General features: G+C 39.1%; 1 protein-coding gene across 5 annotated transcripts in view; it reads left to right on the top strand.

The window, feature by feature from the left end:
• cacna1e.L (calcium channel, voltage-dependent, R type, alpha 1E subunit L homeolog) overlaps positions 1 to 14,944 on the top strand; it is a 393,059-nt gene that overhangs the window by 78,388 nt on the left and 299,727 nt on the right. For all 5 annotated transcript variants that reach the window (XM_041590515.1, XM_041590513.1, XM_041590512.1 and 2 more), the window contains exon 2: positions 284 to 759. In XM_041590515.1, coding sequence (XP_041446449.1) covers positions 299 to 759 — 461 coding nt within the window. In that variant the 5' untranslated portion in view covers positions 284 to 298. The remainder of the gene's footprint in view (positions 1 to 283; positions 760 to 14,944) is intronic.

Raw genomic sequence — 14,944 nt, 5'->3', positions numbered from 1 at the left:
CCTATATGAATGTTTGAGTATTCATACAAACAGGTGCATTCAGATAAAATGTAGCAGAAAATGTCACCGGAGGTTCAGAACATTGTCCTATATTATTTCTAGCAATTTATATGTTAATAAATCAATCAGAATCTTGGTGAAATAATCCTTGTTTTAGAGTTTGAATTAACATAAAATCTCATTACATGACATTCAACTTTTGTTATGATAATTATTAACATTCTGCCTTTTATGCTGCTAGTTACTCTCACTGCTTACATCAGTTTTATTGTGTTCCCTGCAGAGAGATGCATACGGGATGGTATTAAAGATGCTGGGATTAAACTCCTGTTCAACCAGTGCTCATACACTCACTGAGCCTGACCAGTCAAGCACACTAGCCATACCAGCATTGGATACCGACAGATATGTCTTGGCCCTTCCAGAAGCAGAGACCTGGCACAAGCACCGTCTGGGCCTGACACAGGCTACTCACTCTTGCAATCTTCTAGAACCTGAGACACTTTCTGAAACCCTAGTTTCACGCACTGCAAGTTACGATGCCTTGTATGACCTGCGAGCAAGGGAAGCGGAGTCTAACTTCCCATTTGAAGGCAGCAGCATGTTTGAGGTGACCACCGGACTGGATTCTGATTTTCCATTAAGCCCCCATGTAATAAAGCGAAGGAGAGGAGGCCTGATAGAGCAAAAGGATATCATCAAGGCCCATGAGGCTCATAAGATACAGAGTACACCCCAGGCTCGACGAAAGGAATGGGAGTAAGTATAATAAATTAACACTTTGCTTCTCTGCCAAATCATGTGGGGCTCATTTATAGGGATGTACTGAACCCCTATTTTGGGATTCATGGAATCAGCTGAATATTGAACCAAATCTGAATCCTAATTTGCATATGCAAATCAAAAATATTTACTTTCTGTTTGTGTGAGTAAAAGTAACGTGATTGTAAGGATTCCGATTTGCTTTTGCCCGGCACAAGGATTCATCTGAATCCTGCTAATATTGAACCAATATTGAATCAATGTATCCCCTACTCATTTACCAACAATAGGCACATTTGCATTTGGGCAGTAATTCATAGAAACCAGTGATTAACTTTTTTAGACAGCTACTGCTAGAACAACGAAAGCTAATTTGCCCAGTATTGATAAAAGAACCGATGGGAACTCTTTGATATCAGGCTCATTTATCAACACTGGGCAAATCTGCATCAAAGCAGTAACGCATGGCAACAGTCAAATGTTTGTTTTTATTATTCTACCTACATCTGGCTGTAAGAAGATGTCTGATTTGTTGCTATGTGTATCTGCCCAGTGTGATAAATGAACTCTAGTTATTCTTTTTATACCCTCTTAATTTTAATGAGCGGTTGTTATATACTGTTACTATACAAATTTGGAAAAGGTGGAGTAAAAGTGTCATCCTCTCTGTTTTAGAATTGAAATATTCAGTCATTAGATTGTCTACCATTCCAATGAAATGTATATATATATATATATATATATATATATATATATATATATATATATATATATATATATATATATATATATCAAGTTAATTCAATTGATTCATTTGTCAGTATTTTGCACTGAATCATAAGAGAACAAAGGTCACTGCAAATATTGTATGGTGCAGGTCTAGTAACCCTTAGCAAACATTTTAATCTTTGTTTTGAAACAGCTGACCAGTAGATGTTACCTGCTGAATACAATGGATTACTAGACGTGTCAGAAAGTAATGAATTATCATTGTCCTATTACTGTTTCCCTATCCTTTGTACCACTGCCTGCTGTTTTAGCATGTAAAGATGTAAGATGCTTCTATTCTCCTATTCTATGCAGAGGCATCTTCTTATATTTATTGTTTTCATATCACAAACCACCAGTATTTATTAAACCTCAATTGCTGTTTGTTGTATTGTATGGATTTAAAATATCTGTGCCAGAGCAAATAATGAAGTTGTTGTCATTTCTAACAATTAAGGAACAGTAACACCAAAAAAGAGTATTCAGGTAATTAAGAAAAATGTCCTGTTGTTATACACTGGTAGGAATTGTGTGTTTGCTTCAGAAACACTGCTATAGGTATAGGATATAGGCAGTGTCAGTCTGGACTGTCAGATTACCAGAAATTTTCCCGGTGTGCCCTTTGACCTTTCTGGAGCACAAAGCATTAAAGAAGAACTAAACCCTTAACACGATAAAGTTAGAAATGTCATATTTTATTTATATTGAACTTATTGATCCAGGCTAAAGGTTCAGCACCTCTGTAGTAGTACAGATCCAGGACTTCAAAGTTGTCACAGTTTCCCATCTAGGATTTTATTAGGTGTGTTAGGAGTTTGCAGCATGCATTATGCTCTGGGCAGCTATTGAGAAACTAGGCTTAGGGGTCATCACAAATCATCAAGCAGAAAATGATGTGTGTCTCTCATATAAGCTGAAGTTACAGGCCCGAGTATTGAATTCTGTTGCTAATAGTGCTGCTTTCTCAGCTGCCATATAACAATGATTATTTATATATATATATATTTATATATATATATATATATATATATATATATATATATATATATATATATATATATATATATATATAGCCCCTAAGCTCAGTAAGTGACAGCAGCACAGAGCATGTGCAGTGAATCAGCAGAAAAAACGATGGGGAGCTAAAGGGGCATCTTTGAAGACACAGATCTTTAATGCTAAAGGGCTGTGTTTGCCTTAAGTTGGTAGAAGCCCAAAACATAATTTACAACATTTCTATTCTACTTTAGTTAGTTCTCATTTAAGGCAGTCCTATGTGTATAGCACAAGGCATGAGAATATTTTCTGTTTTAAGAAGGCTCTTAGCGCATGCAAATCTCTTTGCAACCTTACAGGCTGGTGGGTTATTAAAGGTGGCAGGGAGGGTTTTATACATCAATTTAATTTTGGAGCCTACATGTGTAGTTTATGATTCAGTTGAATTTTGGAACATTTTAGTTATTAGGTCAACTCTGACCACAACCCATTATGCCTGGCTATGCCCCTGATCCACCCACTTACAGCTCAGAGACTCTTGTAATATGTGGGTGAAGTTGAATGGTTTTATATTGGGGCACCCTCTTGCATTTTAAACAATCTGTCAAATTCATTTAAGAATCACAATTTTGTGGGACCATATTATACACGTATTATGCACTGAAAAAAGCATGCTGGCTTTTAAATGCATTAAATAAACCAACTCTTCCAAAAACAATTTACTGCATGCAGTTTAAATGGATACTGGCAGGAGCTCTTTGTCCTGAGGCACTGAAGCTATTAAGTTGCTGTAGGCAATATTGTGATGGTTTGTACAGCATGCCAATTGGAAACAACCAGGGAAAGGAAACAACTTAATATGTAGCCCTTAATTCAAATGGCAAACTGTTAAAATGTATCCACCACAGGAGCAAAAGTTTAACATTTTATTCATTAATTGTCTGTTACTTCCAGATAAAGCCATCTTTTAACTTGCTATTAAAGGGGAAATATACCTTTTTACAAGTAGGTATTAACTTATTATGCTCAACTCTGCATTAATGGAAATGAATGGCCACTCCTATTTTACCATATTTTGTCTTTTCGGAAGAACCCGAAAGGTGAATGAGATATTGAAGATTGGGCTAGTTTACCTCATCCATAACATGCACATTAAGGTGACCAGACAGTGGCTGACTTTCCCCCTATTTGAATAACTGGCCTCTGGGCCAACTGGATGGGTACCTTTGACTGGCCATGCACATACTGTAGATGGCAACTTTCTATTCTTCTATTCAGACCAGTTGTTTCAAAGAGTAGAAATGCAGAGTAAACAACTTTATCTTCTGATCCACCATGCACCAGCTGAAATGGTGTATCAATGAATAGTATTTCCAAATAGACAGATCATCTATGATCCAACAGGATCACAGGATGGTGCTGAAACCAAACCCAGATCAATAACATAACTGAAACAGGATGTAATCCTTACCAAATCTGAGAAAGTATGACCACCTTTACACTCAGCAACTATGCAGACAATTATGCCCCCCAGCTCTACATTGCTGGATTAACACAACACCCCAATGTAAAATTGGGTTGTTATGCAAGCCTATATTCCTGTATCACTATTGTAATAAGTGATTTTATGTCTAAACATAATGCATAAGAGCTAGAGAGCAGCAATAGGCATTATCTGAACTGCATGCTAGTGTTTATCTATGGCATTTATTTTTCATGTAAAGGGTTTAGAAAGCAATTTCATGTCTTAAAAAGCCATAACATGTAATTAATAAATGTATCTATAGGGCACCTGTTCGTAAAGCTTAGCCTTTATACAGTAGAGCAGTGATCCCCAACCAGTAGCTCGAGAGCAACATGTTGCTCTCCAACCCCTGGGATGTTGCTCCCAGTGTCCTCAAAGCAGGTGTATTTTTGAAGTAGGTTTTAGTTGCATAAAAACTAAGTATAGTGCCAAGCAGAACCTCCTGTAGGCTGCTAGTCCACATAGGGGCTACCAAATAGCCAATCACAGCCCTTATTTGGCACCCGAGGGACTTTTTCATGCTTGTGTTGCTCCCCAATTCTTTTTACATTTGAATGTGGCTCACGGGTAAAAAAAGTTTGTGGACCCCTGCAGTAGAGCATTTGTATTTAAAGATCTAAATGCCATTTATTGCAGGATACAAGCAGTGAGTAAATGCAGCTTTCTGAACCTGATACCAAGTTTGTGGTTATTCCCTCCTATTCAGTCAGTCAGTGCTGAGTTTTATTTTCTTGGCAAAGGAAAAGGATGCAAGTTGCCAGATTGTGTGCGTGATTTAAGTGACAGCATTTTACTGTCGGAGGCTTCAGTCATGCTGTGCTCCTAGAGCATCACTGATGTTCCCAGCGTTATACTTAGAAACAAGGAAGGCTTGCTACCTAATTACTGTCTCGATGTGAAGAGTTAATGCAAAGTATTGTTTAATATGCTACCATAATTCCCATTATTCACATACATGTGCATTGTGCCTCTTCCACATCTGCAAGGAGGTTAGAGTTATAGCTCTGTAACAGCTGTAATGCCAGAAGTTGGCTATCCCTGGTAAAGTATGGCAACTACAGTACTAAAAATGTGTGCCTTCACCAAAAGATTTCTGAGATCAGACATTCAGTGGCTGATGGATACAGAGCAAACTTTATGTAGACAATTAGCTCAGATGGTCAGCCCATTTAATTTCAAATACATTGATCATTATCCTTCCTTTTCTATTGAAAGAATTGGTTGATGTGGTGTATCATGGTCATGTGATGCATAAACAAATATGCTTGGTGGGTATCTGTCAGGGCCCCAAGGCTCCGGTTGGAGTTGCGGACCAAGGAGGAAGCTGTAGGCTCCAAAACACAGTTCGTGGTAACAAGGGGTTAAAAAGAAGAGTAGTAAAGTTCAAGCAAAGGGTCAGTTCAGGCAGCAATGGTTCTTTGGATACAAGCCGAAGTCAAGATCAGGAATCACAAATAGTAGAATAACACACCCAGGAACACAATAGAGTTGAACCTATAATCAGGCAATGACTGCGTCCTTTTATAGGTGAGTTTTGGCTCCAAAACATGAGTGGTGACGTCACACGTTACTCACTGATGTTGCGCTTGACACTGCAGGTCTTGACACCGGCACCATGATGATGTGCCCAGTCCGACGTCCATGTGGTTTCCCCTGGGAGAGGATTGGATGCCGGCAAGGAAGGACGCGCCAGCTAGCGCTCCTTACAGTATCAAAGAAAATACCTTCTATTCTCACAACTTGTAGTTTGTATCATAGCCTAATAATAAATAATTACACATCAGCTGAATAATACAGCTACTGGATTGATACTGTATAATAATTTTCCTGTTTCACTTTCCCAAAAATTTGCAAAACGCCAAAAAAGTTGTTTTTTTTAGCATAACACAATGTCAGTTGGTGATCTAGGAAAATTATATCATTAAGTAACCAGGGGCAATCCCGATGCTGCTGCCGCCTTAGGCGCCCCTCTCTCACTTCACGCTTAAAACTTTAGCATCAGAGCTGGTAAAGAGGGGGGGGGGGGCTGCATCTTTATAGAGAACACTACAGAAATTTGACTCTTAAAGTTACCAGAGGAGGCTTTTTGCATACCCTGGTAACTAGCCGATCACTGCAGCCTGAAGCAAGGTTCTCCCCTTGCTACTCCTCTTTAGTCATGGCAGTAGGGTTACCAACTTTTCCGGAAAAAAATATCTGCCTTCTTATATATTTATGTTTTTCCCTATTAATAACATTGGGATCAACCATCATTTTTACCGGCCAGTTGGCTTCCTTTATGTTTGATTACTAAACTTAACTAAAAGTTAGCTTAATGGTGAACCAACCACCCCTTAATTTTTTTTCAATATACCTGGATTCCCTGTGGTTTTGTGTAAAATATATGCAGTGCATTAAGAATAATTTATCACCACAAGTGCGAAGTGCACAGTACAATTTCAGTCTGCAATTTGCCATGTTTTTATACCTAGAATGCAGTGTTTACCCCATGAAAATGCAAAATCAATTGGCAAAATGACTGGGACCATTTTTCGAGACAACTGTTGCAGTTGTAAATGACCCATCTTCACTGTGGGCCTCCTGTTGTAAAGCTCCAGTGTATGAAATCACCTTGGGTTTTAATTTGAGAACATGTGTTGTATGATTAGTCCCTATCCTTATCTTCTCTGCATTCACAATCTATTGCCTGGCATTTAACCCCCTGCAATTCAACAAGTTGTAAAATTTGCCTTAAGGTTTTGCTCATCGTTCACTTTTAAGAGGAGTAGTATGGGGCTAGGGGGCAAGGGCAAATGTCCTCTCTGTTGTCATAGAGCGTTGTATAAGATAAGAATTACTGGAACAGCACTTGCAAATGTATTTTATTTCAAAACCAACATGAGACTCTGGAGTGCTTTAATTAAAAAGCAACAAATGCCTCTTTTACATATGTCAGACAATTGATTAATTTCTGTAATGGAGACGTGAAAAAGCTTGATGTACGAGAATGCAAAATGCGCGAGACAAGAGATGCAGTGAATTTGTTGCTTTCATGGGAATAATAATTAAAATCTGCCATCCCTGTCATTATGCCTTATTTCAGCAGTGCTAATGCATGGAATCTTCCTAGCCTGTTAAATAGAGCTACACTTGACATGTGATGGTGTGGGGACTTAATAGATAAACCTCCTGTACGTGCATCTGTTGACAAGTATGCATTTGTATCTTGTGGGATTGAAAACTGTGGAGACATTATCAGCTTTTCTTAGCAATAAAATAAACTGAAAGCATTTGTTAGCTGTGTAAAAATGAACGATGGGATTCTATGTCAGTAGCAACATAAATCATTCTTTCCTCCACCACTGATGAAGCTGACATTGTCTTGGTCATTTGCACCCCTCTCATCCATGTCCTTGAATTCACTACAGAAATGTGGTTGTTAGTTTATATTTAATACGTAGCATTGCACCCCATTAATTTATTATAAATCTCATGCACTTTAGCATAAGCACAGTGGTATTACCATTCTGTCAGTTCAAATATTATTTGCCATATACTGGTCCGATGCACACTTTTATGTACCTGTAGCTAATATAAAGCAATTGGATGTTTATAAAGTATAGACTAGCGCATGCAGATATCAGTGCTGAATTCATGCAGTATGTGAATCTGAGAATAAATGGCCTGCATGTAAAGGGGTAAAAATAAAGAATTTATTTTTTTAATGTAAATAGTTAAAGGAACAGTAACACCAAAAAATGAAAGTAGTTTAAAGTTATGAAAATGCTCTGCAGTGGTAATACTGATCTGTTTGCTTCAGAAACACTACTATAGTTCATATAAACAAGCTGCTGTGTAGCAATGACGGTAATTTAAAAAAGTCTATATGGCACAAAATAAATAATGGATAACAGATAACATTATGTTCTACAGAGCTTATCTGCTATCTGATGTGTAACTTGAGCCTTTTCTCCTTTGAATGGCTGCCCCCATTGCTACACAGCAGCTTATTTTTACAAACAATAGTAGTGTTTCTGAAGCAAACATACCAGGACAACACTGCATTATATTTGTATTACTTTAAAACACTTTAATTTTTTGATATTACTGTTCCTTTATGCTAGGCTGTAGTGCAGCCAGCAGGTGGTGCTAGGTCCACCTGAGTGCCTTGTTGGGGCACTTCCTCTTTTGGCTTTTAACATCTAGAAGCAGCATCAGACTGAAGTGGCCAGAACCTTGGAGAGTTTGGTACAGCTAGGACTAGCTCGTGGACAGTAGTGTCAAGCAAATTTACTTTAGGTGTAAAAGTTAAGGTCCCCATAGACGCAAAGATTTTCCTTGCCGAACAACCTATTTTAACGAAATCCGACCAATCCGACAAATTATCATGAAGTTTGTGGGATTCGAACGATCGTACATTTTACGATTTTATGTCTGACATCTGTCAGAAAATTGATCAGCCAGGTTAAAAAATGTTTATTGCCCCCAGTGCAATCTATCTATGTTTGCAGGGCCAAGCAAGCAGCTACCCTTCAGTTTTGCAGGCAATATCGCCTGAAATTGTCTTTTTAGTTGATGGACACATCGTACAATTAAACCATCATTACGAGATAATCGTGGTCTCACGATAAAGAAAAGATCTTTTAAAGATCTTTACATCAATGGCCAGCTTTAGATAGGGCTAGCGAGCATGGACAGCCTGTTATCCCGATGAGTTATAATAGTTTGGGCTAGAGCCCTGAGGCACCAGAATTCAAGAGTTGAGCGTTCAGGTGTAGGTTAGCAGAGAGCCTACGTAAGAAGCTTGGGCATTGTATGTGAGGTCACAACAGAGAATTGGGAGTAAGAGCTTCTTGGCAAAAGGAGGCCCCCTCCGTATGATATTTTCTGCCCGGAATCGGCCATATTTAGAGGTGCACCAGCTGCCGTGGGGGCCCTAAGGGGGTGTGTGCCCTGGCCCAATCGCACCCCCTGCTCCCCCGGTAGTTCCGCCACTGGGCCCCTGTACAGCCAATGAAACTCCTGCCAGTGTATCCTACAGGACAAGGGCCCTGGGTCTTCGGAAGGGAGTACACTGTGGTGTGTGAGTAACAAGCATTGTGTGATTAAGATCTTTTTTTCAACCAGAGCCCGGCGGTCAGAACCGTAAGCTGTTATAACAATAAAAGTAGTTGAGTTCATCACATTTATAGTGAAGATGCTTACTTCTTGCAGCTATGGCCGCGCATACACCTTACACAGTGACGGGGGCCCACCAGCCACAGGTGGCTCTGTTACATGCGCTATGAATTTCTGCTTAAGCTGCGCACTATGTGGAAATGTAAAAGAGATACTTTTGCTCAACCTCACACTGGGCACTACTCTTTCATTTGGGACAACCACACTGCAGTAATGTGATTAATGTTCTCATGTATCCTTGTGAATTGATTGATGTTTGTGAGAAAATTGCTTATATTTTATACTTCAAGACAGAGAATGTTGAATTATCTGTTCCCACACAGCCTAGCCACATAAGATGCCAGGTCATGGGCATACCACACCAGGAGAAGTTTAAAAAAAAGAGGAGTTTTTGGATTAGAAAATTGCAAAGCATTTACCATAGTATTTATTAATTTGATTTCATTAACTTGTGCTGTTCTGCAACAACTCTATAGGCTGGCCGCTCTGGCTCTCTCTAGGGATAAAAATTAGTGACACTCATGACGCCTTAAAATAGAAGGAAACCCCCTGGGCGCAAAAATCCCTCCCCCCTCCCCTGTGTTGCGTCCTCCCTCCTCCACCCTGGCCTACCTGTCCCCCCGGGCAAATGCCCCAAACTTGTTACTCACCTCTCTGCGTAGGTCCTGTCCATGGAGCTCACAGGCGCCATCTTCTCCCAAGCGGTCTTCTTCCTGGATTAATCTTCTGGCGCATGCGCAGTAGGAGCATTTACTTGTACCGATCTACTGTGCATGCGCCAAATGTCACGAAATCGGAAAGCTTCGTGACTTTTGGCGCATGCGCAGTAGATCCGTAGGGCAGTAGGGCTGCCACATGGGATCCTAGGATTCACGGTGCACACAAACAAACCAAACAAACAATACATGTTAGGTCCCAAGTTCTGTCTTTTGCTTCCACACTTCTTTCTATTACAGTTAGAGCTGTAGTATTTCTGGTCAGGTGATCTCTGAGGCAGCACACAGATCATCACAAAATGGTGGTTCAAGGCAAGAGATGTAAAAGGCAATATTTACTTAAATATATATACCCATTTAGTAAGATTATTTAATATGCCACTTAATATGATATAAAGTATCTGTTGCTTAAGTATTCATTTGGGGGGTATAGTTTTCCTTTAAGGCAAAGACTTTTCAACTTTTTTGCTGAGCTCCCACTTGGATGCTTGTGTGATTCACATTAGTGTTTAGAATATCCATGCATCTTATACTTGTTATACAATGTGTAAAAACAAAAATTCCATACTGCATTTCATTTGTGTTAATTATGAATGATCATTTGATTAAAAGTATATAATATTACAAATGTGTATAAATCATTTTAAAAAACCCGTATTAAACAGACATTTTCTTCATATCCATACATTATACTAATAAAGTTAACTATATAATATTTAAAATCAATAATTTCACATAGACATAAATATAAAGTAGACCTCTCTCTTTCCTATGTGGATTAATGGTGTTATTTTGTTGTATAATGTTGCATTTTATTGTATATATTTATGTATCTTTTTAATCTGTTTGCATTCTCACTTTTTTAGCATTTGTAACTTATGTAACCATTGCTTTTTATCTAAAGTCAATTCTGGAGCAGAAAAGTTTCTTATGGGGATTTCTTAAATCTTTTGTATATAAAAAGATATTTAATGAATTAAAAATATACAAAAGATTTAAGAAATCCCCATAAGAAACTTTTCTGCTCCAGAATTGACTTTAGATAAAAAGCAATGGTTACATAAGTTACAAAAGCTAAAAAAGTGAGAATGCAAACAGATTAAAAAGATACATACATATAACATTATACATAAATGCAACATTATACAACAAAGTAACACCATTAATCCTCGTAGAAAAGAGAGATGTCTATTTTATATTTATGTCTATGTGAAATTAATGATTTTAAATATTATATAGTTCACTTTATTATTAATGTATGGATATGAAGAAAATGTCTGTTTAATACAGGTTTTAAAAATGATTTATACACATTTGTAATATTTTTTACTTTTAATCAAATGATCATTCATAATTAAAACGAATAATTAAAACGAATGAAATGCAGTATGGAATTTTTGTTTTTATACATTGTATAACAAGTATAAGACGCACGGATATTTTAAACAATAATGTGAATCACACACGCTATTTAAATGCACTTGTATTTTAAGCACTGATGATAGTCACATATGCTATTTAAATCTTGAGTCATGTGATTTTTACTGACTCTGAGGAAGTGCCGGGAGATCCGGCAAGAAACGCGTAAGTCAGCCCAGCATACCCACTGCTAGATTCCCCCCTGTGTGTTTGTTTTAATAAAGCCGACAATTCAACATGAACGCCTGTGTCCTCACATGGTGTCCCAGATCAGCGACTAGTACGCGGGAGTATCGTTGAATCTGCATTGAGTACCAGCATGGAGTAGCTGGCGTCTCGCATAGGCAGCGACTGGGAAGGCACAGCATCACCGGGTGAGCTCCGATGTGATCCGCATAATTTCCAATTATTTAACCACAGAGTCAGGACAGGCAGCTAACAATCAGGAATCCATGGTCAAAACTGAGTAGTCAAAACCAAAAGGACAATGGCAGGGCAGAAACCAACTTACAGTAGAGGAAGTAAAATGGCTAGGCCACAGCAGAAAGGACTAATTATCCAGCACAGGTTCTTGCGAGAGACAGGCTTCAATAACCCCTCAGTTGCATTATTGGCGGTGTCAGCTGGGGAAAATGGACAGGGGGAAGTTCTTGACTTTGACCGCAGCACCAAAAGAACAAGGCCTCCAGCGGCTGAACAAGGAAACTGCTATTATTCCTTTACAAAAGGAACAAAAGTTAAATGTCATTCATGGCCCTTTATAGGACAATAGATTGAAAACATTTCTCATATAAAATTATTATTTTTATTATTATTATTTGCAACAAATTGTGTAGAAATGTTCCACTGTTTGATGTTACTGGTCCTTTAAGTAGAAGGTCAAGTTTTAGTTGGTTGGGGATTCATTGTTTTCCTTGTTGATAATTTCATGTATTTTACTTCATGTGTGGTTTGGAGATTTATTATAGTCAGTGATCATTTCAATTGCTTCTTTGTGTCTGTATAGTCTCCAAGCTCATTTATTTGAAATATAATAGGAGCCTCTAGAACATTGTTGTTTTTTTCCTTAGGATTGCAATGAACTGTGACGTTTGTTCTAACCAGTGTAGTTATATTTTATTAAGGCTACAAATACTTTTATGCGGTGAATTTATGAAATCTGCAGAACTGAGAAATTAACTGCAATGCTAAGAAATCTGGTGTTTCATCACAACAAAGACTGCTTACAATTATAAATATTTGATAAGCTTAGAAAAATGTTTTGGTACAGCTTGCTAGCTTTCTGATTGCAGAGTATATACAGTATCAGAGCCATGTATAATAGCTTAGGAATAAAAATCAGATTCTTTGGCTCCCGTGAAAACAGTTCATATTCTATGCTAATGCTGAGTAGGTTTTATATAAAGGCAGGGTTGTTGTTATTTGGATGAGCATGGTTTGAGATTTGTTGAAAAGGAATAGACCAATATATAATTTCCAAACTAAATTATAAGATGGGAAAATTAAGAGGTTATCATTTTCTAGTTAGTGTTTTCTTTAGGTTCAAAAAAGGTGTGATTGACTCACAGTTCACAAGTCACAAGACTTTGCCTTTACCACCCTTTCTTATGTCCTCTTAGAGCCCTTCAGTTTTTTGGCTACTTCCACCATCGAATTGGCTACTTCCACCTTTGGACTACGACTTCGACTTTGAATTGAACGATTCAAACTAAAAATCGTTCGAATATTCGACCATTCAATAGTCGAAGTACTGTCTCTTTAAAAAAAAGTCGACCCCCTATTTCGCCACCTAAAACCTACCGAGGTGCCATGTTAGCCTATGGGGAAGGCCCCCATAGGCTTTCTATCAACTTTTATGTAGAAGAAAAATCGTTCAACTATTTGCGGTAAATCCTTCCACTTCGATTTTCGAAGTCTAAGGATTTACATTCAGCAGTCGAATATCGAGGGTTAATTAACCCTTGATATTCGACCCTATGTAAATCTGCCCCGAACAGTCCCTTACATTTCTATATTGAAAAATCAGCTAAATCCCCAAAACAGTGGTAAATTGTTCTAAGCTTATATCATAACAATGGTTTAGAGCAGTTTTGTCCAACTGACGGGCCATGGGCTGCATCCGGCCCGTGACAACCCCTTATGTGGTTCCCCACGTGAAAGTCTGCCTGCTGTGACTGATTGTGTAAGATTTAAAAGTTGTCAGTACTGAGATTAATTGACCTCTGTATTGTTTTACACCTGAAAGTTCACATCTATAACACCTTTATTGTTCCAACCCCTAAAGCCCTGTACTCTACATACCTCAGTCTCAAACTGACAGTGCCCACATTGTTCACCTGTTCACACTTCAAACACCAGCATTGTGTCACTGTATTAACTGTTTATGTTAGAGTGATCCTGGTATCTCCTGCTGTATTCTGCCTGCCCTATGCTCCCTGTGTGTGCCATACTCTGGCTGCCCTATGCTTCCTGTGTTTGCCATACTCTGCCTGCCCTATGCTCCCTGTGTGTGCCATACTCTGGCTGCCCTATGCTTCCTGTGTTTGCCATACTCTGCCTGCCCTATGCTCCCTGTGTTTGCCATACTCTGCCTGCACTATGCTTCCTGTGTTTGCCATACTCTGCCTGCACTATGCTTCCTGTGTTTGCCATACTCTGCCTGCCCTATGCTCCCTGTGTTTGCCATACTCTGCCTGCCCTATGCTCCCTGTGTGTGCCATACTCTGGCTGCCCTATGCTTCCTGTGTTTGCCATACTCTGCCTGCCCTATGCTCCCTGTGTTTGCCATACTCTGCCTGCACTATGATTCCTGTGTTTGCCATACTCTGCCTGCACTATGCTTCCTGTGTTTGCCATACTCTGCCTGCCCTATGCTCCCTGTGTTTGCCATACTCTGCCTGCCCTATGCTCCCTGTGTGTGTCATACTCTGGCTGCCCTATGCTTCCTGTGTGTGCCATACTCTGCCTGCACTATGCTCCCTGTGTTTGCCATACTCTGCCTGCACTATGCTTCCTGCGTGTGCCATACTCTGCCTGCACTATGCTTCCTGTGTTTGCCATACTCTGGCTGCCCTATGCTTCCTGTGTTTGCCATACTCTGCCTGCACTAAGCTCCCTGTGTGTTCCATATGCTACCTGTGGACGTGAGCCTGGTAGGGTTTGTTCTGGGGGCTCTGTTTGCATTTGGAGATTGTTGTTAGTGGTCCCTAAGGTGTTTAATCATGTGCGGGTGGGTGCTCTGTTATCCTCAGGGGAGGATGAGGCATATGGATTCAATGGTATGTTTTAATATGACTTAAAATTTTCACATGAGTTATGAGTGATCCCCCTGCATGAGTAGCAACCATTTGGTTTTTTGTGTACTACCACCATTAATGTGCATATGGTCTTTAAAGTTCTTGTGCTAACATGGTTGTGGCTTATAGTGGGTGTGGTTTAAAAACAGGGAGTGGCCAACACTGGTTTCCATTATCGGCCCTCCACCAAGTAGGCGAGAAAAATTCTGACCCTCTGTACCACAGAAGTTGGACAACACAAGTTTAGAGCATAGTGTATATTTAAATGGTTACGTCATAAATCTTGTTCTTGACCAACCTGGAAA

This window comes from Xenopus laevis, chromosome 4L, assembly GCF_017654675.1.
Source record: "Xenopus laevis strain J_2021 chromosome 4L, Xenopus_laevis_v10.1, whole genome shotgun sequence".
Classification (NCBI taxonomy): Eukaryota; Metazoa; Chordata; class Amphibia; order Anura; family Pipidae; genus Xenopus; species Xenopus laevis.
Note: the sequence above shows the minus strand (reverse complement) of the source record. Positions and strands in the feature narration are given on the sequence as shown.